Raw genomic sequence first — 22,726 nt, 5'->3', positions numbered from 1 at the left:
TGACTTGCTTGAGAGGTCGTAGCTAAAACACGTGACGTCAGCCACTTTTTCACAAACTTCATGACATGGTCGTATTTTTTGCGCCATTCTTACGTCGTGTTGCAGCTTGTTTAGCGCGAGTCAGGTCTCGGTTGCACGTGACACGCTTCCTGTTTATGTATTGTCACGCACGAGCTATGTTACGTCATAGACAAATTTAAAAACCGTTCGTTTTTACAGTGTGTGGTGTGACCAGTGTTTTTGAAGACCGAAAAAGTCTCTTAAATTTCTCCGACAGTCTCTCAAAGTTTATGCTTCTGCAACTACGTCAGAGAATTAGCAGATATAGTCATCAAAAGTCGTGGTCCATTAAAATTTCTGAGCAGTCGTCAAAGTCAAGTCTAACAAAAACGTTTGGTCTGACTGCTGCTTCAGGCGATATATGTAAGCATTCAGTCTTAGTACACCTGAAGAAGCAAGCTTATGCTTGCGAAAGCTCGTGTAGAAAAATCAAAAACAAAGTTGACCTTCAGAGTGCCAAAGTATACATCTTATTTTTATTTTACTGTAAAGTTTTGGTTAACTCGGTTCAGCCGCCATCAACTTTTCAGCCTGAGTCTAAGACAGATAAACGCATAGCAATGACGACAAAAAGAACTCTTTGTTGCATCACTGTCGCTGTGTTAGGCTACCTTTGGATCAAGTTCGTTAAACAAGGTCCAGTTTACGAGGTCACGAAATCTCTCAACGGCAAAACAGTTCTAATAACAGGTAACTGAATGACGTCATATATGGCGAAGAGCCCACCTTAGATTTTCACGGCAATGTTGAGTAAAAAGAAGATTATTTTGTGATTTAATGGTCAGGGGGAAACACCGGAATAGGGAAAGCAACCGCCATCGAACTCGCCAGAGCCGGGGCCAGGGTTGTGATTGCTTCGAGGAACTTGCCGAGATCGGAGGAAGCGAGGAGAGAAATCATTGAACTGACAGGAAATGACGAAGTGAATATCAGGGAAAACACCCCGTCATCTCTCTTGCTTACGTAGTGTGGGGACGTCATTATACTTTCAGATGTTGATTTACTTTTAGGTCAGGTGCATGTATATTGACTTGGAAGATCTCGATTCTGTTCGTGATTTCGCGAAAGAATTTGACGAAACCGAACAATACCTTGATTATTTGATCAACAATGCGGGTAAGTTAAAGTTCTAATTGTTAATATCGCTACTCTCGTGATATTATTTGTTGATCTAAGTCGATAATACGTTCGGCAGAATCTCTTGTATTTTAGACAGTCTTGAACATGAACGTTATTACTCCACATACGAATCACAATGCATACCAAGAAAGCACATGGCGGTAGCATGGCCAACATAGAAATCTTAACAAGTACTTTATACCTATCAACACTAATGAAGATCATAATAAGCATTGTGACGTGTCGTTGTTTCAGGTGTAATGTCCGTATTTGGCAAAGCGAAATCTGGAATAAACCGGATTTTCGCGATCAACCACCTCGGTCATTTTCTCCTCACCAACCTGCTGCTTGGCAAGATGAAGAAGCAATCCACGGTGCGGCCTGTGCGGATAATAAATCTCACCGCACACTCCTACAAGTTAGTGGAGAAAAACGCGGTTGTGATTTTTTGCCAATACATACCATTAGCTTTTATTACGTCACAGGGTGGGCAATGTTACCAAAGAAACGATGTACAATGACGTCACGAGTTTAGGGGAAATGTTCCAAACAGCAAGTGACAGCAAACTCGCCAATGTCATGTTCAATGTCGCCCTCGACGAAGAATTGAAGAAATTTGACGTCACAACATACGCCGTCCATCCGGGTTTGACTGTGTGCAAATAATTCGTAGTGTTGAGTCATAATAAGTTAATTGTGACGATAAATTAGTATGGTTATGTTTGAAAGATGCATTTTAGTCAGAGTTGTGTAGTTCGCGAGTTTAAGTGACGCCGCTTGTCGTAGTGTAGCAATAAATTAATCTTTATTACGTCAGGAATGATCGACTCTGGGCAAGCGATGGGGCTTCCCCTCTACATTCGAGCTCTCATCAGGTTGCCAGTTTTGCTCTTTACAAGGTAAGCTGCTTTACGCTTCTATGACGTAATTAAAGCAAAATAACCAAATAATTGTTTCGTAGGACTCCTTATTATGGATGTCAGACCACTTTGTATTGTGCCTTGGATGATGACGTCACGAAATATAGCGGGGAATATTTTAGTGATTGCCAGCATGAAGAACTAGAACCACTCGCCCGTGACCAAGATGCTATAAGATTTCTATGGAATGAAAGCTTAAAACTTAGTGGGCTTGTTACGTCATAATAATGTCATTGTATGGAAATAGATCGTGCAATTTCGTATTTTTTCACGTCAAGTTTTCTAAGGTGGATTTTGTTCTGGAAAATGGCTTCCAATTATTGTGATTGGGAATTTATTGGGAATTCTGATATTTGTCAAATCTGTTCTTGCCATTGTCACAACTAATGCGCCGCAATAACCTGGAGGGGAAACAGAACGCATGAACGATAATTATAATTAATTCCTATAACTGCATGTTGTTTAGCATTTATTTCTGCACGTAATCACTTGTTCATGAGCAGTTACTGCAAGTAACTAGGATTTGATGCATTACATGCTATTGGTATTCAATAAAATATATGCACAAATTTATGCAGGACTTTTCTGCCGCTCTGCGTTCCATTTATGTTCCGCCCAATACGTCACACTGATGCCTGGATTTTAAAATTGTTTTAATGGCTGCAGTAGCCCACAGACGGGAAAAATGGGTGTCTTTACCTTTAGAGGTCATTGAAGCGCCGCAGAGCAGATAAAATTGTCGAGGATCGAGAACTTCGAATTCATATCACACATTAAAAAGGATTTTAGACACTATTACGAAAGTATTCTCTTACAACGAACTGTATCAACAATCAGTTCCTGGCAGCTGTCTTTTTCCTCCAAACTTAATAATGAATATTCATCTAAGATTCTAAGTAAACAAGTTGTCGTAGGCTGAATCTGTATTACAAAGAGTGTTTTTTTAAGGTTTGACTTTGGCGACCGTTGACAAATTTTAAGAGACTTCGACTTTTAAAGACTAACTGCTCATTTCCGGCTGTAGTTGAACAAGCATAAATTTGAGAGACCGTTTCGATTTCCAAAAACACTGAATGCAAAAATTTCTTTTGCAATGGAACTGAATTGCAAATTTTTGATCATCATGTTGTTATTTATACGTGACAGTGACAGATACTACAGCATTGCTTTTGCAGAATTCATGAACAATGCTCAGGTAAATCGCCTCATCTTATTTGCAAAGATAAGTATTAGCTGAGTCAATAGATTCAATTTGGAACTGCAATTTTCAATTTCATTTCATTAATTTATTAAGTAGAAGATGTTTAGAAGATGGAATTATTTTGATACGAAGTAGGGTGCTTCCCTAACTCGGCACCCATGTATTTTCTTTTGACTTTCCTGGAAGATTCAGGGTCGTACTGCAAATTTATATCAAGTATTAAAGTGACAACGAACATTTTATGTGGACTTCTCTCAGCGTATTTATCTATTTCGCACAAAGCAAGCTTTGCAACAAGGTATTTTTTTTGTTATATTGCAACAACTTACGGGAAAAATTGTTTTTGCAAAACAATTTTGTCTTTATTTACAAAAATTGTTTTGTACTGTTTTTCTAGCAACTGTTTGAAATTTGTTACCCTTTTCTTTTCATTTGACCTATGCATAGACATCTTTCCATATCAAGGACGGAATAATAATATCATCAAATGATCATTAGAAGAAGTTTTCAAAAGGCTTAAACAATTCCATCATAGCAATAATTCTGTATCATTATACAAACATTATATCATTTCTATACCCCCTCAATATATTATTTTTAAAAGTTCCTGACTTCGTGAAAGTCTTCATTGTAAGCCAGAATGTGGACTCATCATACTTATCATACTTACCTGGACTTAATGTGGACCAGCCCATTAGGGTATGGAGATAAAATAGAGGTTTTCAACGTATTGTAAATATTAAAGTGCCTTTGACTGCACTGTACAGAGCGATTCCCCAGTTGTATTTCATTGCAGGTGAATGTTACTCGATTTTATTTTCCATCATAAATTTATATTTCAACTGGTTAATGCTCTAAAAATCTCAGAGTTGTTTATTTGGCTTGTTTTTGTTTCAGAGTATTTGTTTATTTTGTTATTTATTATACTTATATAACAAAGGTGAGCAAACCGCGGGTCGGATGCTGCGACATGTTTTTTATGGCTCTTCTAGCTGAATAGTAATATCCATTACTGCTCATTATCCATGCATTGTTTACCGTATATTTGTATTGATGCTACTGATTTTGCGGCTCGTTGGTGTTTGCAGTTTTCCACAATTGACTCATTGTACAAGTTTGCCCACCCCTTAACTCACAACAGAGCAATATTGTCTAACCATTACAAATACATTGTCGGACGGGGACGAAATATGTTGATATAAGACTCAACTATTGCTACACAAATATCTGTGTCTGAAAATTGCCCTCACAGCTAGTATAGCCAGTAACACATCACTTGATGTTGCCAGAGCGCAATTGACATAGCATTCTACGCCACACTTGGCCATATAAAAGTTTTTCTTTGCAGGAATGGTTGTGGAGAAACTGGTATATTTATAGCTCTTGATCAAATATTGCAACAAATTGAAAACAGTTCTTTTATCGGTATTTCTGAAGTTGTCCATCATCTCAGACATGACAGAACATGTTTGGTGGAAAACTATGTGAGTGAATAAATAGTTTTTCAGGCAGTTTCTTTTCAAGTTGTGTAGAATCAGTCCTCACTAGTTTTTATAAATTAATCGATTAACTACAATTACTACTTCGAGAATTACTAGAACTAAGTGCTATACTAATAATAACTTAATTACGTTTTAGAAACAATATTTGCTGCTGTATAAGGCTGTTGAATTCTATTTCAACCACCTATATGTTGACGTATTACCCAGAAGTAACCATGAGAGGGTAGTCCTGATGAGTGACGATTAAGTTACAACATCAAAACCATTATGTCATGTTTTTGTCTGCGTTCTATGGTCACGTCGTTAATCACGATGTTTTAAGATTTATTTGAGGGGTTTCGATTTAACAATGCAAAGATGAGTTTACTTTATTAAACTGCGAAGATCTTTGCATTCTTGTTTAGAACAAGCGATCTGTCACTCAATACCAGAATACGGACATTATGAGAATGCCGCAGTTGGTAACTTTGGTGATGACTGCTTAGCTTACTAAAGCGGCGTTTAAAAATGAATTCACGTCATAATAATTTACTATTTAGACAACATTTGCTTTGATTAAGAACATTTGTTTTTGTTCCTTCCTCGTTGGAATTTCCCAAAGTTTGTTCCAAATAAAGAAGTTGTGTCAGTTGTGTACATTGCGTGTTTTAAGATTTCTTAAACTATAGTGGTCAATGAGACAACCATTGAGTGAAAATAACTAGTGATACGAGAAGAGCGAATCATTCCTTGCTAACACTTACAACCTGCAAAATATTAGTTTTATAAATCTCCAACAAAATTTCCTTTTATTCCAAGCGATTCAATTCAACATGCATATTCCCATTGGATATTCAAATTTCAAAACAGTAAAAAAGAACAGAACTGCATTGTAGTGGTGCTTGCTTCGAATGAGCTTTCTTTAGCCGAGCGGTATGAAATTTCATCTGATGACGTCTGAATTTAGCTCTTTGACTATATAGCATGTATTTATGTCGCAAAATGTAGGAAAACCAAGCTAAGAGATAGGCAACATATAACATATAACAACATATAACTTATAGATAACATATATATCATGTTACAATCTCCCCCCCCCCCCCAAAAAAAACGGTCTCGGAGATTTGAAGCAAGTGTGCAAATTAGATGAATTTGGGAACCATGTGAAAAGGGCAATTAAAGTAAAAAATAACCACTTGGTGTGCGAAGATGTTAATGTTATATAGTAATGTATATATTTCTATAGTAATGTGCTATCTACATGACAAATCATTACTTTGTAAAGAAACTTCATTAAATACGAGTATGTTGGGTTCAAGGTTTTGCTAAAAATAGCTGTAAATTCAGTTTTGCGTTTTTTAATAATCAAGTATTTATTTATTTTACAATCTCAGAAAATTTGTTTTGTAAACGAGTCCTGTTTTCTTTATCAAGCGGTAAAAGGTTTGCGCGAGCGACATGACTTCGTGCGCGAGAAAAACTACATCGTCAGATCCGTTGCTTCTTGCTACAATGAAATTTTATTTCAAGTTACTTAAATAAATGACGTTGTATGAAGTCACAAATCATTCTAAGATAAGCCAATAACTTGCTATGCGATTAAGAATAAAATATGGAACCGCAGGTAAAGCAGTTTACCTTCTGACAACAAACCACGATCAATCATTAACTCCTACCCTGGGCAAATGCTCATCTCCCAGCATTTGTTTCTAAATTTATTGTCATTCACAAACAGCAATATATTTAGTATGAAGCAGCGGTTGTAGGTTGACACACTGTAGGAAATATGAAAAGTACTAAATTTTGAAAACAGAAGACAGTTTAAGTGAAGTTAGTTTAGCAAAGTTACACCATGCAGTTGCAGAAATTATGACATATAGCTGTTCCAACAGATATGATGCTTGATTGTTAAAACGTATTTCTCTTGTGTATCTGTTGCGTGATAGTTTGAATAAATTTATCACAATTTGGTAATCATGCTCAAAAGATTTTTCGGCCTGTTAATGCTGTGTATGATGTATTCGGTAAGTTTGTTTTACGTCATATGCAAATATAAAGTTATATGATTCATTCAAACGTTATATTTATTCAGATTTATATTTATAAATATAAAGTTATATGATCAATTGAAATCGCATTTCAACAATTTCAAAGAAACTTGAATCCTTTGTTTTTCTAAAATTCATCTGAAGCTGTATGCTCTGATTGCTTCATAACTTTATTTGATTTCCAATTAACAAAGTCTTACTTTCTCTGCTAAGCTTGCCATGCCTGGTGGTAGTAGTGGATCCACAAATAATCCAGCAACAGAAACAACGACTACAGATGCTGTGACAGACCTTGGAGTGACTACAGCTGCTTCAACAACAAACACAACAATTCCTGGTAAAGTAAATTGAGCTTCAATAGCACGAAAAATGTTACAGTTTTAGCTTGTCGACTTATGAACGAAATTAGCAATTGCGCTCTGATAAATAGATAAATCGCACAGATCCTTGTAATTTCTGATAACAAGAAAATTGCCCGAATTATTATATATTTACTTTGTTCTTAAAATGTTACAATTTTTTCGTTGCTTTATGGCAATGGCAGGGCTGTATTAATATTTTGGGATGACCTAAAGCCAAAGGCTGTAATCGTTCTTTTTAGAATTCTTTTGTCTATTTTACTTTTGACTCCATTGTTTATGCTGTCTCTTATTGTTTCTTTACGTCAGCACAACCTTCATGAGGTATAAATTGTATTTCTAATGTACTTGCCTTTAAATTACATTAGAAGCAATTTCATATACCATTTAGAATCGGAATAGAGCTAATGACTTGAATTGAATGATGAATCCGATTTGAACCAAGACTCAGTTTTTATATCGGTTATATTCAGCCACTCAGAGAAAGACACCGCTATAGGTCACAAGATACATGTCCCAAAGTGTTTCATTGTAACGATTAAAAATCTAACATATTATACTTCATCGAGATTCTTTACCACAAGTAGGCCTACCATCTAAATTCGTAACACTTTAAATATATGACGCTTACAACACTAGAATACTTTGTCAAGTATGTCGGTTTCGGAATTAAATGTTTGAATGACCTGACTAACCAAAGACAGTAATAGCCTACTTTCTTAATAATATGCACAATTTTACCTAGCTAGAGCACACACAATCGCTTACTAAAACGCCAATTATCTAAATTATTACAATGCACTATTACAATCGCCATAGCCTTAACTCGGGATAAAACCTGTTTTTTTAAGGTTTACCCTGCAGTGAAGTACAAAAAATATTTAATTTAGAACCGGAATGGCTTTTGGCTTATTTGATAACGCTAATTTAGAAATAATGGCCGCTACCTCCGTCGTATACAAGCGCTGAATGTAGGAGTTTTCTTTTAAACACATTGCGATACGATTAACTCACTTAATTCAAAGACCAACCACCAAGATGATTTATATGATGATGATTTTACATTGTGAAGGCAGAACTATTGCAATCGCCATAATTAGTTAGTAATCATTAACAATCGCAAATTCACTACACAATTTTCGGTAATAACTGCTTAAACATTAAATATTAATTATCAATAAATTTATTATCTGGTTGTATGTTTCAACGTTCAAATGATACGATGACGCGATTTATGTCATTTCTATGTCAAGTGTTCATTACGAAAAAATCTTTGCGCTGGCTTTTTTGTCTGTTTCACAGTCGAACTAAATACTAAGGAAAGGAAAAGATCATGTTTGTGGTTGAAACCCAAATAAAGTAATAAACCACATTGTTGACTCAAATTCTTTTGAGCTAGTGGTGAAAAATCGTAGCTCAGATACCACAATCGCATCTTTTGTTTTGCGCAGCAGTATAAGCTACATGGTATGTGTATGCAGTAGCTTAGACTTAGAAGCAATATGCCAAGAGAGATGTGTTGTGATAGGCTATATGTGCTATGGATATGTGATATGAGAGATATGTATCGTGTAACTAAATAACACTGCATAGTGTAACACGGGATCATCATGCTCGGCTCAAAATTTTTTAAGCCGGTTGCCCCAAATCGTGGCTCAGAGACTGCAACCACTGATGTCATGATGTGACATCCAGATTCTAGTACTGCAGTGCACAATCACGTACATAATGCAATAGTATGATAGACTCCGGGTACCTAATGTGTGATGCCATTTGGTCATGCACTTTGCACTAAACCCATATTTTACCGCGGTGCATTCCGTGCAATGCCATAGATCAGTTTTGTGTGCATTACGAATATGCCAAATACGTTAACGCCAACGACCATTTCTAAACAACGCATTTTCTTCTAAACAAGACAAATACAGAAGAGCATAGTTGCCATGGTTACGCCAAGATGTGGATTCACTCACGTAAAATGTACCCTGAATTTGTTGGTATATTTTATATGTATGAGGGAACCAGTATGTGAAAAATATATTGTTGTTACATCTAATTCTAATTGTTTAGCTCCTAGTGCACCAAGTGACTTATCAGTTCAAACAACTTCAACAACCGCAAACTTGACATGGATAGCCCCTGATGGTGATGTCACTGGTTATTTTATTTATTATGGACTTGTCTCTGATGATGAGTTGGTTAAAGTCAATGAAGTTCCCAGCCCTTCAACAAACTACAAAGTGGATTGCTTGGTATCAAATTCAGCTTACAAATTTGCTGTCTCATCTCAATTTGCTGATGCTGAATCAGAACGATCTGATGTGATAAAAGCAAATACAAGTATGGCAGAGTTTTATCAATATTATTTCAGTTTTTTATAGTTTTTACTTTTATGTTGAATTATTTTCACAGCATTGACGAAACCGACTGAAATAGACGTAGAAATCAAATCTTTATCTAATGTTGAAATACAATGGACTCCGATAGATGTTGGTGGGGGTGTCATGAAAGTGGAAAATTATATCATATTTTGGTCATCGATATTTGGCAAAGAAAATACTTCTGTAAATACTACGTATTGCTCAGTTTATACTTGCACATTCTACATCACTGCTGATTGGCAACCAAACACAGAATATGAAGTACAAGTTGCAGCAGAAAGCTCAGCTTCAGTGCTTGGAGATGTTTCTGATGCTGTTTATAGGACTACAGGTATTGTATTTTATCATTTACTTTCTGCCGTTTATACTCCTATCACACTAGTCACTAATCAAGTCTTTGTAACATTTTTAAAACTTTAATTGGTTTTCCTCAAATCATCTGCCAGTGAAGGAACATAATAAAAACTCTCGTTTGTCCAATTTTTTACAAAAGTTTAATTTTGATTTAGTAAATTAATTGACGCAATAGTTTTTTGCTTATCAGTTAGCAGACCAAGTTACAAGGTCGCTCAAACCTGAATTGGAACTGACTTAGGCAGATTGTAAAAAGGAAAAATCATTTACGAAACTAGCCAGGTATATCTTAGCACTGCCAAGATCCTTCCAATTTGATGTTTTGAGGGGCTGTTTGAACATATTGTAAATAACTTTACTTTCCACATGATTTGCCAGATCACAAAATTTTCTTTTATTTGTATAACCTTTATCGTTTTTTAAGAACTAGTATAGTGTGAAAAAATCATTATTGTTTATTCCATGCGTATTAAAATTTCTATAGATATATCATTACATATATAGATATTATCATTACATATATAGATATATTCATTATAGATATATCATTACAATGTGTTCTATCTAAAATTGTTCAGTCATTAGACTTACACTTTAAAAGCTTGACTAAAAGCTGCTCATTTGTCGTATGACAGCATATTTAGCACAGATATGTTCAAAATTTTATATCATTTTTTATCTTTAGCTTTTGGTCCACCATCTAATGTCACAGTTGCCAGTAGCACTTTATCAACAATGAATATAATTTGGAATTCACCTGACATTGGTGGAGGTGCCAGAGTAATAGAATACTATCAAATTGTGTTGGATCCTGTTGATGAAAATGGACAAAAGTCTTTCTCAACCAGTGATGATACAACTCATATCGAAATTTCAAATTTATCTCCAAACACTCAGTATAGTTCCACTGTATCAGCTTCAGTAGTTATTGATGACAAAGTAGGTGCTGGTGCTCCATCTGAAAAGGCTTTTGGTTGGACAGGTAATTTAAATACTACACCTGTGGGTTCAGATACATAATCAGTTGGTTTGTGCACATCGGTTATTAAAATTTTAAAGTGTAGCAAACCAAAAGCTGCTAGGTCTTGCACCCTATTGCTTTGCAAGTAAAGCAACTACTTTTTTGGTGAATCAAATAAATTGTGGAAGTTGCAAAATCCTATTTGTATATTCGCAACATGTCATGTATTCAACATGACAAATGTGTCATGCGGCTGTTATAAATATTATTTAACTGTTAAGGATGTCCAATAAAATATGTAGTGAGTAAAGAAAACAGTAGTGTACTGAGTAATTTATAACTTAATAATGCAATATAACTTCCCTAAGCTGCTTTCGGCGAAGTCACCAGTTTACCTAAGTTTTCGCGTATTGCTTATTCCTGGCTGGGATCCTATTGACTCTTATTATCAAGTTGATTTTACCATTTGTCTATTTTTGTTGCTATAATGAACAAAATAATTTGTTTAAGTCAGACGTCTTAACATTTTGCCAGCGCAGAGTGCAAAGTTTGAATTTACTATAATTTTACAATTGTTTTACCTAGCTGTCTATGTTGCTTGCTGATGTAACATAACTCTTATCTACATCACAGTGTGCAATTATATACCCACTATTTTGTCACTTTAATATTTCTACATAACAGACAACTCTTTTTGCAAAGGCAAAAAATCAAAGATCCCAAACTTTTTAATGTTGCATTTGAAAAAATGAACACTGCATTATTTGGCAACAATCCAAAAATACTTCCTGTTTGCGTAAACTCTTTATCAGACGTTTAGATTTCACACAAATAAGGAGACTTTCACAAAAACATTTAGCTTTCACAAAAATATTCTATTATGTGTAGACCTATGTGTATTAACATGTTATAGACTGCAACATGTATGCACTAATTGTACTTCATACTGTAGGTCTGTGCTTATTTTTTTTTGTAAGAAAGAATGTATTTTATAAAAGTGTAAAAAGAAATTAAAAAGTATAAACGCTTGTTCAACACCAAAAAAATGTCATGGTAGACATAAAATGCTTTTCCCTTGGCAAATTCTTTGATGACTGAATTGATGAATGAATTTTGCGCTAAAATATTCCGTCTGTTTATCTTTATTGCATATAGAATAGTTAAATGATTTGAATCCCACCACTGTTTGGTGCTATATTAGACGCCATCATTATAATGCCACATGTTATTTCATACAACGATGGTTGTATATCTGCTGTTATTGTTGCTTTGTTATGTGCTCTTTATTATATATGTTTGTTTAAAAATTTGCAAAGTCTTGTTGTAGTAAAAGTTAAACAGTTTTTGTTAAAATATACTCCACTAAATTATTTTTATGTTGGAATACGGTTTATTTTGATTTGTCAAAACATCTTTGGTATCATATTTTTTTAGTTCCTGGAAGTCCAGGTAATGTCAGCATTGAGTATGGAGAAGTTAACACAACTGAGGTTAATAATAATTAAATGCAATTGTTTATTACTAATTTAGGCTAAAGGCTTTGCTTGTTTATGCTAATATTTCCCATAATAGTTTATGGTTTTTTCAGTGCACCTTTAATTTGCACAACATCGACTGTATAATGTTCTCTTATGTTATTTCCACATTTATTAAGCATGTGCTTAACATGCAAACTGGAAGAAATTCATTAATGTTATTTACACTTGTAGTAACTTTTTAAGGCAAACTGGGCACTGACTTACAAATAGGTGTCATGCGACCAAGGACTAATGGTTTGTTTGAACTAAATACAATTAAAGTATTTGAAACAGGTGGAAGTTAAATTTGTTAAGCCTCAGAATGGTGCAACACAATATGAATCCAGATTTATAGCAGCTAGTGGAGTTGAGAAAAGATTTTCATCGACAAATTCTCCAATCGAAGCTTTTAACTTAAAACCAGGAGAGACATACGATGTCTATGTGAGAGCTAACAACTCAGCAGGATATGGATTGGATTCTGAATCAAAAAAAATCACTATGGGTAACATTTTTTGATGTAATTTTTGCTTTTAAAATGCTACTACCTAATAACCTACTATTGTGGTTAGTTCATCGATAACATTAACTTGAAGTTTGTGGCATCAGATAAACACATTTGTTCTTTGTTTACATGTTTCACTTTTCACTTTTTTTGGCTTGTAATCTAATATTGTTATTGAGGTGTTTTGCTATGCTTACAACATGGTCAATAAGACTTTTATAATCTAAATAACAATGTCAATGTTGTTATTTTTTCAGTGCCGTTACCGGTTGTTGATTTAAAAGTTGAAAATGTCACAGATAATTTTGTTTCCATTTCGTGGAATATTTCTCAAGATGACTTTAAATTTGATAGTCAGGTAAATGTTATATACCCACTGGTACATATGTTTAACACTATTTATATATGTTTAACACTATTTTATGCAACTGAATAGTCATTAGTGACTTGAATTGTTTGGTAAGTAGTTTTGTATGCATTCACAGATCATCAAGACCTTTTGTAAATGGTATTTGAGTGTATTTAAGGTAGATATAACATCTAAAACAAGCTGGCCTGTATATATGTAAAACAAACGTACAGTTAAAGTGAGCAGCAACTGCTACAAAAAGTTAAACTTAAATCAAAGAATAGTTGTTAGTAAGTATATTGGAGAAAGAACTCATCAATACTATGTAGTTGCAAATTTGCCACAATTTTTGACAGTAAATGTGGCAATTATGCAGTAGTTTCACAAAGTCCATAATTGTGCTCAATGGCTGGTGTTGGAGCCAAGTATGGAAACGTGTAGTAGTGAGTGATAGGTTAGTGGTAGTACTATAGTAACAAGTTTGGATGGAGTATGAGTTCGAAAGTAGGTTGCAAGTGGTGTTTATTTTTAACATAAAGACAGGTGACAGTACATTTGCTATTGAAATATTCATGTCTGTGGCAATTACTATTACTATCTGTCTTCCTCAGTATAAATGCACCAACTGTAAATTGCGATAAGTTTAAAACAAGGTATTCCTGTTACACCCGAATAAACTGTAGTGGCATTTGAGCCACTACCAATACCAATATATCATTCGTGGGAAAGTATTCGCCAGTTGTTTATTGAAATGTTGTTTGTTGATGAAACTGCAATTGTCGCTTAATATTTGGAAACTTTCTCTAAATAACTTTATGTGAAAGCGCCGTTTAGTACGTTGCCAGGTGATTTCATAGCATCCGAGTTTTAACTGTAAATAATCCCCTTGCCCAAACGCTTATTTTATCGTTCGCGCATTCTGAAATATTTGTGTATATTGTGTTTCCGTTCACATCGCTTCGCTTTATAAACTCGAGCTAATATGCGAGTAACCGCGCAGACAGAGATATTGAATCGTACGAACGTATTACGTTAGTCGTGTTAAATATAATCTGTTAGACTTGTGTTAAATGGTAAATGCTAAGTTTGTGATTGTGTAATATTAATCGGAACCTGTACAGTTCCTACAATAAAGGATTGCTTCTGATAAACTGTATCTGTTAATCGTAAGAGCTTGCGGTTAGTAGACATAAGGTTAGAGAATTCTAACCGCACGCAACCACGGAGTCAGATCATTGATTCGGCAGGTAAATTAAGACCGAATAGTATAAGTTAAGACTGATAAACAATGCAATCCTCTGCAAAACTATACTTATTTTTTATTGTCTACGAGAGACATCCGCACTTGAACCAAACTCCACTGTCATGCATGTAAGATTTCACATTGTCCTGTCATAATTGCCAGGTGTCATGTTTAGCAGAAATATGCATTATTTTGCCACATATTTTTTGACAAAAATTGCTTTACCACAAAGCATTATTGAAAAGGTTTTTGTTTACCGACAAATTCTTAAGTTTCAGGTTAACTTGGTTGAACACTTACTTGGCTATTTGTTGAAATTGCTTAAACACTCTAGGTTGTCCAGTACACCTTCAGAAACAATTCCAAACAAGATGTCATTGATAACAACACATTTTCACACAAGATTGAAAATTTAGCATCTGGTGCAGAATATCTTATAGAGGTGTTCACTAAAAGCAACAATGTCAGAAGTGAGCCAAGAGTTGTCGTCGAAGTCACAGGTAGTTTGCTTCTTGTACCAACATATTTTTTATAAAGAAGATTGCATTTTAATAGTTACTGGCATACTTTGTGTTATTGTGTTAAGATATTCTCAGATCAATCCATTGTTTTTGCAAAAAAGATACTACAAATAGAAAAAACAATAATTAAGCCTCGCTAATAGTGCATTGTGTAATAATGGTAATAGTGCTCAAAATACGTTTAGATGTAGTTTTGTGAAGTGAATCCTTTAACACTTCTAACATAACTGGTTCTTTATTTCTTTGAATAACATTTGCAAATTTTTTATGATGCTCTTATTATTATTTTACTGCATAGCCAATATTTTTTTTAATTTTAAACTTGCTTGGTGTCGTTGGGCTTAAAGCATTATCACAGTGCAGCCATTTTTATGCGTGACGCGACACCTGATCGAAAGACACTTTATCGAACGACACTTAATCGAACGACAGTTTATCGAAAGATACTTAATCGAACGACAGCTGATCGAAACGACACCTGATCGAAACGACAGTTGATCGAACGACACTTTATCGAACCGACAGTTGATCAAACGACACTTTATCGAACCGACAGCTGATCAAAGCGACAGTTGATCGAATCGACTGTTGCTTCTCCCGCACACAGTCATAGCAAAACGTGGCGTACCGTTGCAATGTTTGCTGTAGAAAATTAAAATTTGGTGACTTTTCATAAAAAATGTTCAGCTATCTGTCCATGTTTGTTTGATAAAGTTGGATTTTGTAATTTTTGAGATATTGTGATATTTATATAATTTTGCTCTCTTTCCGCATTGAAGCGTATTACTCATTTACGCACCAATAACTTGACTAACTATTCTCTTTCGTTCTCTTCTCACAGCGGGGGCGCGGCGTAACAAGAAGAGTTTCTAGAAATGTGTCACTTTTAGAAATACCTAATTTACACTAAATTCACTTTCTTTAGTTTTACAATTATGATGTATACAGGAAGCCAGATGATGTTTCTACTAACCTGTAAAAATCTCATCAGTCTACGACGCATAGTTTTCTAGTAATTAATGATTGCAAATGTGTGTGCGGGGTTGGCCACACCTAGTTTTTTTAGTAAACTCGCGAGCCTGGTTAGGATAGGGTTAAAAGATCCACAATTTATCGAAACAACTGACGATATTCACTGTTAAAAGAACGACAATTTATTAAAAGAACCACAATTTATCGAAACAACTGACGATGTGCACTGTTAAAAGAACGACAACTGACGAAGTGCACATTTCAATCGCATTCATTTAATTACAAGTTGTGTGCAATTGCTCGAAGATAACTTTTTATGTCAATATTCGTTGAGTCATAATTTTCGACTATGCTCTTCAGCCGTTGGTTGACAGCGTCGTAGCGCTTCTTCCGAGGTGGGCCAGCAATTCCAGCACTCCATTGCTCAATAAACATTTCGTTGGAACCTTGTTCCTGATTAATTTTTTTGACGAGTCTGCGAAGCGTCGGATGGGATATTGAGACACGCTTGCTGAACGCATTGTGCCATCCTTCAATGCTATTATTCGTTCGTGGAAGGTCATCTTGAACCCGGTGGAAGACATTCCAACACCGGATAGGAAATAGAGGTTGACGACGATTCCTGCGACACAAACGTCCAATCCAAGTAGTTTCGAAATATTCAATGTATTCAGACAAGTGCTGCTCATCGTCGTCACTGAACGTGGCCAGGAAGTCCTCGAACCGTTGTACAACAAGAATTGAAAAAGCTGGGATAAAGACCACTTTCAAGAAGCTACTTTGTGTAAAAGTCAGGCAGCGATATGCCCCTTGCTATGAAATTTTGCCTTCAATTCCTTACTCTTTGTATCTATAACGACTAGTCTAGTCTACTGTACAGACAATCTCGTACTTAGTACGAGATACTGGTCTACCGCCTTCGCACCAGTTTTATGGCGTAACAATAGACTACTACGACGTACTTATGGCGTAACAATACCACAATGTTTTCAAACAGAGCTAACACTGCAGTTTAAAACTCAATAAGAAACGGCGGGCCGTATTCTTGTGATAACTTATTAATATGTTTCGGGCTGGCCGCCATGCGAAATCGTCAACTTTATGATACAAATATAAAATATAGATAAAAAATATAAATCGTCAACTTTATGATACAAATCTAAAATATAGATATAAAATATAAATCGTCAACTTTATGATATATACATCACAATTCATTAATGCCCACCATTACAAAAACTGCACATCACAATGGCTTATTGTTTCAATGTTTGAGAAACACGCAAAAATCTTGCTTGAACTGTCGGTTCGATAAAGTGTCGTTCGATCAACTGTCGGTTTGATCAAATGTCGGTTCGATAAAGTGTCGTTCGATCAGCTGTCGGTTCGATTAAGTGTCGTTCGATCAACTGTCGGCTCGATTAACTGTCGTTCGATAAAGTGTCTTTCGATCATCTGTCGTTTCGATCAGCTGTCGTTCGATAAAGTGTCTTTCGATAAGGTGTCATAGTACCATTTTTATGTGCAGTGAATTTTTTGACACTTTTAACATAACTGTTGAATGTTAGCTTGAATGAGATTTGCATTTTAATTTTAGAACTACTTGGTGTTTTGGGACTCAGAGCAGAGACACAGACCACAACCAGCATTGAAATTGCATGGGAAGCACCACCAGCAAGATTAAACTTTGATAACTACTCCATCACATATGATCCCTCCGACACAGACTTCACAGCAATTATGTGAGTGAGGATAAAAACAAAGCATAGCGTAACCAAAATTACAGTTTATTTTGCTTTCATATTATTGACTGCTAGAATATATATAAAATAGAGCAAGCTACTATTTTTGTAACAAAAGCCTTGGAATAATTTAATGTTGTAGTTTGTTAACAAGTGTTATTCATGCAGTGTTCCCGCTCCAGCAAGTTCTACCAATATCACTGGACTAAATCCTGGAACCCTTTATAAAGTATCTATCACATGCATTGGAATTGTGGAGAGTGACACAGTGGTTAAATATTTACCTACAAGTGAGATGACAAGAAATGGTTTTTGTTTGCAGATATATCTCACATTTTGAACTTTACTGCTTTCTAAATATGCACTTTACTCTGTGAACCAGATGTAAATGTGGCACCAAGAACACTTAGACATTTGGTTTATAAAATTTTAGCATAATATCTTGGTCAAACACAAGATATGTCCAATCTCTTCGACATTAATACCACAAGCTTTGTTATCGATAGGTCCTTACCCAGTTGAACAACTCGAAGCTTCTGCCACATCATCAAACTCTGTTACTGTCACGTGGGAAGAACCGGCACAGGGAGGTTTTTATGGCTTTGAAGTTTATGCTGTGAATGGTTCCAATCTCATTCAAAACATAACAGTCGATACAAACACCACAATGACAACAGAACTTGATAATCTATCACCTGGCACCAAGTACGATGTGTGCAGTGAAGTTGTTTTCTATGGAGTGAGAAGCCGTCCTGTTTGCCAAGAAGATACTCCTACAAGTACTTTTAGTTTTGAATTTGTTTTTTGCTTTAACATTTGTGTGAAAAGTTTGTCAGTGATTAAGATATGAATTATAGTTTTGCTGATTACTGATTCAGTTAATTCAATGGCAATAGAATATTAATCATAAGCATTTCTCATACCAACACTACGATAGTAGTACAGAAATATCTTAATGTCGTCTGTTTAATTAGTTACATAAATATGGTAACATGTTTTCAGATCCAGCTCCAGTAACCAACCTAACTGTTCCTCATGTGGCTGAAGAAAATGTTGTTGATATCAGCTGGAGTAAACCATCAATTGGTTCGATTGACTACTACGCAGTTTCATTTGAGAACAGCAAAGGAGACATTGAGGAGGCAGCTACGTCTAAGTTGTCATATTCATTCAATGCTGAATATGGTGAAAAGTACGATGTCCGAGTCCTTTCTGTTTTTGCAAATCTTAACAGCACAGAAGAGCCGGCAACAACTGTTATAAGTATGAAAGTGTTTTTATGATGGTTTTGTAAGCTTATGATCTTAATACAGCCTAGACAAAATATGAAAATACATGTATCAGACTATCAGTATATCACAACAGATAATTCAATCTGTCATTGCAGCATATTGTTTACTTATCACTAATGCTTGTTCAATTTCAAACTTGAAATATCAACGTCAGTGTACTGGTGATAGAAGTATTTTGATATAAAGTACTTGTATAATATAACGACTAATTTGTCTAACCCCATCCCATATCTGATTGTTATAGTTTGTATATAGTTATAGTTTATGCTCCTAGTTGCGTTGGTATTCACATAACACTTCTGCCCATGCAGTTTATTACCAACACAACCAACGTTAATTTGTTTTAGGTCCCCTGGCAGCTGATAATGTAAATTCCTATCCTAGCAGCACTACAGTGTTGACAGTGAGTTGGACACATCCATCAGGGACTGTTGGTGAATATGAAGTTTATGCTGAACTAAACGGTACCCTCATTGGGGACAACACAACTGTTGCTGGCGATGCTCAAACTGCGGCCATACCAGGCTTACATCCTGGAACATATTACAATGTTTTTGTAAAGTCGTTTTCATTTAATGTGGAAGGACCAGCTGCAAACATCACTCAGGTTCCAACAGGTGATGAGCCAAATTTTAACTGAATGTAATTGCTTATGTGGATAAATGGAGGTGTTGTATAAAAAATATTATTTTATGTTTTCATTTTTAATCTTAATTTTTTGCTAAAACGTTGTTTTGACTCCTTTTGAGCTGTAAATTAAAAACTTGCTTTACTGATCCCAGCAGGTGATGAAGATATTTTAAACTGAAAATAAACATTGTCATGTGAAGTAGTGTCTGTAATGATGTTTAAAAGTTACTGATTTAATATTTTTATGCTCCAGTTCCCAACCCACCGATGTCACTCGATGTTAATGATACTTTCCCTGGAAATGTTACATCAATATCTTGGTCTCCTCCTAATACTGGTTCAGCAGAATATTACATCATAACTTACTCAGACGTTCAAACCTCAAATGTCTTCGAAAACGAAACAAGTGTCAAAACGTCCTATGAATTAACTGTTGAGTATGGAAGCAAGTACACAATAGAAGTGTTCTCTGTCTTTGGTGGATATAAGAATGCTGAAGCAGTTAATGGTGTCACAACCACTTGTAAGTTTTATCACTAACTAACAATATGGGCCAACCAGTTTAACCACAATTGTGCATCAGTGACCTCAAAGCATCTGTAGACTTTGTAGTCATTTTGTTATTGGTAGATCCTGACTCTGTCAAAGAACTCAAGATCAATCAAAATAAGAATTCACCGTCTACTACATTAGACTTAGCATGGATAAAACCATCAGGAAATGGAGATGTAATACAAGTAAGTTGGTTTCTTGCTGATTTTCACTATCAGTGAATTAGTAATTGAAGGTAGTTTTCATATTGCTTCTATATCTAGAAGAAGACATAATAAAAGAATTGTTAAAATATTTTACTGCTCAAGTACTGGCAGCTACTATGATTCAGCATTTTTGTCAAAGATTGAATATTCCGACTACCGGTCAAGTGCGACAGAAACAGCAAACTTTAATGACACTGGTTCCACAGTTTCCGTAGAACCCGGCTACAATTACACAGCAAATGTTAAAGTGATCAGTAATAACTTGCAAAGTGAGACTCAGTCTGTGCAAGTAAATTCAAGTGAGTGCGATATATTTCTGAAGTATTTACTTAGAAAACATTGGCCAGTATAATTGTCCCCATGTTTTAGGTTTCCGTGCCACGTTTTGTGATATGGCTTTGTATTTTCTCATTAATTTTTAGAACCTAATCAGCCACAATATGTTGTCATTGTTGGAGTAAACAACCTCATACTCTCATGGGAGTTCCCCAACGGCAATTATGAAGGTTTCATCGCTACATGTGAAGGCCAAAGGTTCTACGTAGATAAGACAGAGAAATCACACACATGTTCTGGACTGAACCCAAACAGTCAGTACACGGTTGACGTTAACTCGTGGATAACTGATATCAATGGAGCTGAAGAAACAAGCCTTGTAAAGGAAACTTCGCACGCAACTGGCTCTGCTTGTAAGTTAATTCATGCTTAATGGCAGATTTAGCAAGCATTAGGAAGTAGCTCTAATCTGCTCGTATCATTTCAAATGCTCGCCACATTTAAATCGTATTTGCTTGCTGCTTATGCTTGAGCATGGGGGTTGAAGTTTGTGTAATAATTAAAATTTTTGCGCGATTTTGTTTTCCGTATAAATAAACAGGTTGCTATAAAAATTTCTATTGAAATCTTTCGACACATTTAGCTCCAGCGCCTGCAAATTCATCGGTGGAACTGTCAACCAATGGAAAGCAGACACCTAATGCCATCACATTCTTGTTGCCTGAAGGCACATTTACTGATAAGAATGGACCGATTGAGTATTACGCTGTCTATATCACCTTAGCAGACAATACAGGTAATGTTTTCTTTGTTTAAGGTTTATGTTTGTTTTCTGTCAATGTATGATGCTTCTGTTTGTGTTTGCATGTTCTATATCAGTGCATGCTATAGTTCATTGCTGCTTTTAGGAAGATTTATCATCTATCTTTAACCGCTTTAAAAATCTTATACCCTCCTACTACTACTTGTAGATAAAACAACATCAGGACCAGATCTTACCAGAAGAGATTCTTGTCAGAATCTTGGCGGAGAAACAAAGGAATGTGTTTCGCTCTGGTATGACGTGCGTGAGCTGGATACAAATTCTAGAAGGAAAAGAAGCTTTGATGATCCTGCCCCAAACCCTCCAATATCGGTTAGAATTAAGCAACAAACACAAAATCGCCAGCAACATGTAAAGTACATTGGCGCCAGATAAGTTACATGACAGCCTTTCAACTGATCATATATTTTAGTTTATAATCGGAAATGGAAGTGAAAGTACCTCGCCATGGAACGAATCTTTCATCAATTATAAACTTCAACCAAATACAGACTATCAAGTGTCTGTGGCTGCAAAGACCAGCAATGACGAAATGACTGCCATGAACTGGTCTGTTGTAATTCCAACAAGTAAGTAAATAGGGAAAGCATTTAACTCGGTTTGTTTGTTAAAAACATGTTTTGCTCTGTAGGTCAACGTTTTTTATTTTTTTAAATATTCCTGTTTCAACAGTAACTGTATGCTTTGTTTTTTTTTCATGACATTTAATCGACCCTGAATTCAGCTTCAAACGGTGAGTGATCGACTGATCGTTTGAGTTGCTTTCTAAGCAGAGATGTTACGAACCCTACTAATTTTTCTGCACCTTCCACATTATACAGGTATATCTGGCGGTGCTATTGCCGGGATAGTTATCGGCGCCATAGTCGCTGCTGCCCTAGTTATTGGTGGAGTTTATTTCTATATGAGACGGAAAAAGACGTAAGCTTATTACTGGCAATTGGTTTTATGTGTTATTATTTTTAAATTTTAATTGGTACTTTGAGTAAAGAGTCGAAGTTGCTATATTTAATTCTGGTTTGTCTTTTTAAACCTTTTTCCATCACTTTTATGTTCATCGCTTTTTTCCAGATCAAAAGAACCCAGTCACCCTGGACACACCTTCACCTTGGACAATCCAAAGTAAGTTCAGCTCCTTTATATTCATGTTGCAAACGTTTAAGACAGCAACGCTAACAACCCTCCTAAATCTTTGTTTCTTTTGTTAGGACAAT

General features: G+C 35.4%; 2 protein-coding genes across 2 annotated transcripts; both read left to right on the top strand.

Annotated features, from left to right (window-relative positions):
* The first annotated feature begins 39 nt into the window (after positions 1 to 39).
* LOC143450076 (retinol dehydrogenase 12-like) lies at positions 40 to 2,644 on the top strand. Its single transcript, XM_076950486.1, has 7 exons — positions 40 to 750; positions 846 to 982; positions 1,071 to 1,176; positions 1,435 to 1,597; positions 1,665 to 1,825; positions 1,997 to 2,078; positions 2,141 to 2,644. The coding sequence occupies exons 1-7, from the start codon at positions 291 to 293 to the stop codon at positions 2,322 to 2,324; spliced, it is 1,293 nt and encodes a 430-aa protein (XP_076806601.1). The 5' UTR covers positions 40 to 290; the 3' UTR covers positions 2,325 to 2,644.
* A 3,984-nt stretch (positions 2,645 to 6,628) lies between these two features.
* Positions 6,629 to 22,637, top strand: LOC143449934 (tenascin-N-like). The gene is made up of 23 exons (XM_076950281.1): positions 6,629 to 6,805; positions 7,043 to 7,166; positions 9,259 to 9,528; positions 9,601 to 9,900; positions 10,609 to 10,905; positions 12,319 to 12,374; positions 12,696 to 12,906; positions 13,164 to 13,264; positions 14,833 to 14,998; positions 17,589 to 17,733; positions 17,902 to 18,023; positions 18,240 to 18,512; positions 18,736 to 18,996; positions 19,373 to 19,642; positions 19,909 to 20,178; positions 20,286 to 20,392; positions 20,553 to 20,712; positions 20,836 to 21,102; positions 21,333 to 21,485; positions 21,661 to 21,824; positions 21,925 to 22,245; positions 22,334 to 22,433; positions 22,584 to 22,637. The coding sequence occupies exons 1-21, from the start codon at positions 6,758 to 6,760 to the stop codon at positions 22,087 to 22,089; spliced, it is 3,930 nt and encodes a 1,309-aa protein (XP_076806396.1). The 5' UTR covers positions 6,629 to 6,757; the 3' UTR covers positions 22,090 to 22,245; positions 22,334 to 22,433; positions 22,584 to 22,637.
* The last annotated feature ends 89 nt before the right edge of the window (positions 22,638 to 22,726 follow it).

The sequence above is a fragment of the Clavelina lepadiformis genome, chromosome 1, assembly GCF_947623445.1.
Source record: "Clavelina lepadiformis chromosome 1, kaClaLepa1.1, whole genome shotgun sequence".
Classification (NCBI taxonomy): domain Eukaryota; kingdom Metazoa; phylum Chordata; class Ascidiacea; order Aplousobranchia; family Clavelinidae; genus Clavelina; species Clavelina lepadiformis.
This window is presented reverse-complemented; position numbering and strand designations above follow the sequence as displayed.

Coding starts and splice junctions, on each gene's coding strand:
- LOC143450076 (XM_076950486.1), top strand. CDS start 291: ATGCTTCTGCAACTACGTCAGAGAATTAGCAGATATAGTCATCAAAAG. Junction 983..1,070: donor AACTGACAGGAAATGACGAA/GTGAATATCAGG, acceptor ATTTACTTTTAG/GTCAGGTGCATGTATATTGA. Junction 1,598..1,664: donor CTCACCGCACACTCCTACAA/GTTAGTGGAGAA, acceptor ATTACGTCACAG/GGTGGGCAATGTTACCAAAG.
- LOC143449934 (XM_076950281.1), top strand. CDS start 6,758: ATGCTCAAAAGATTTTTCGGCCTGTTAATGCTGTGTATGATGTATTCG. Junction 12,375..12,695: donor GAGAAGTTAACACAACTGAG/GTTAATAATAAT, acceptor TATTTGAAACAG/GTGGAAGTTAAATTTGTTAA. Junction 12,907..13,163: donor ATCAAAAAAAATCACTATGG/GTAACATTTTTT, acceptor TTATTTTTTCAG/TGCCGTTACCGGTTGTTGAT.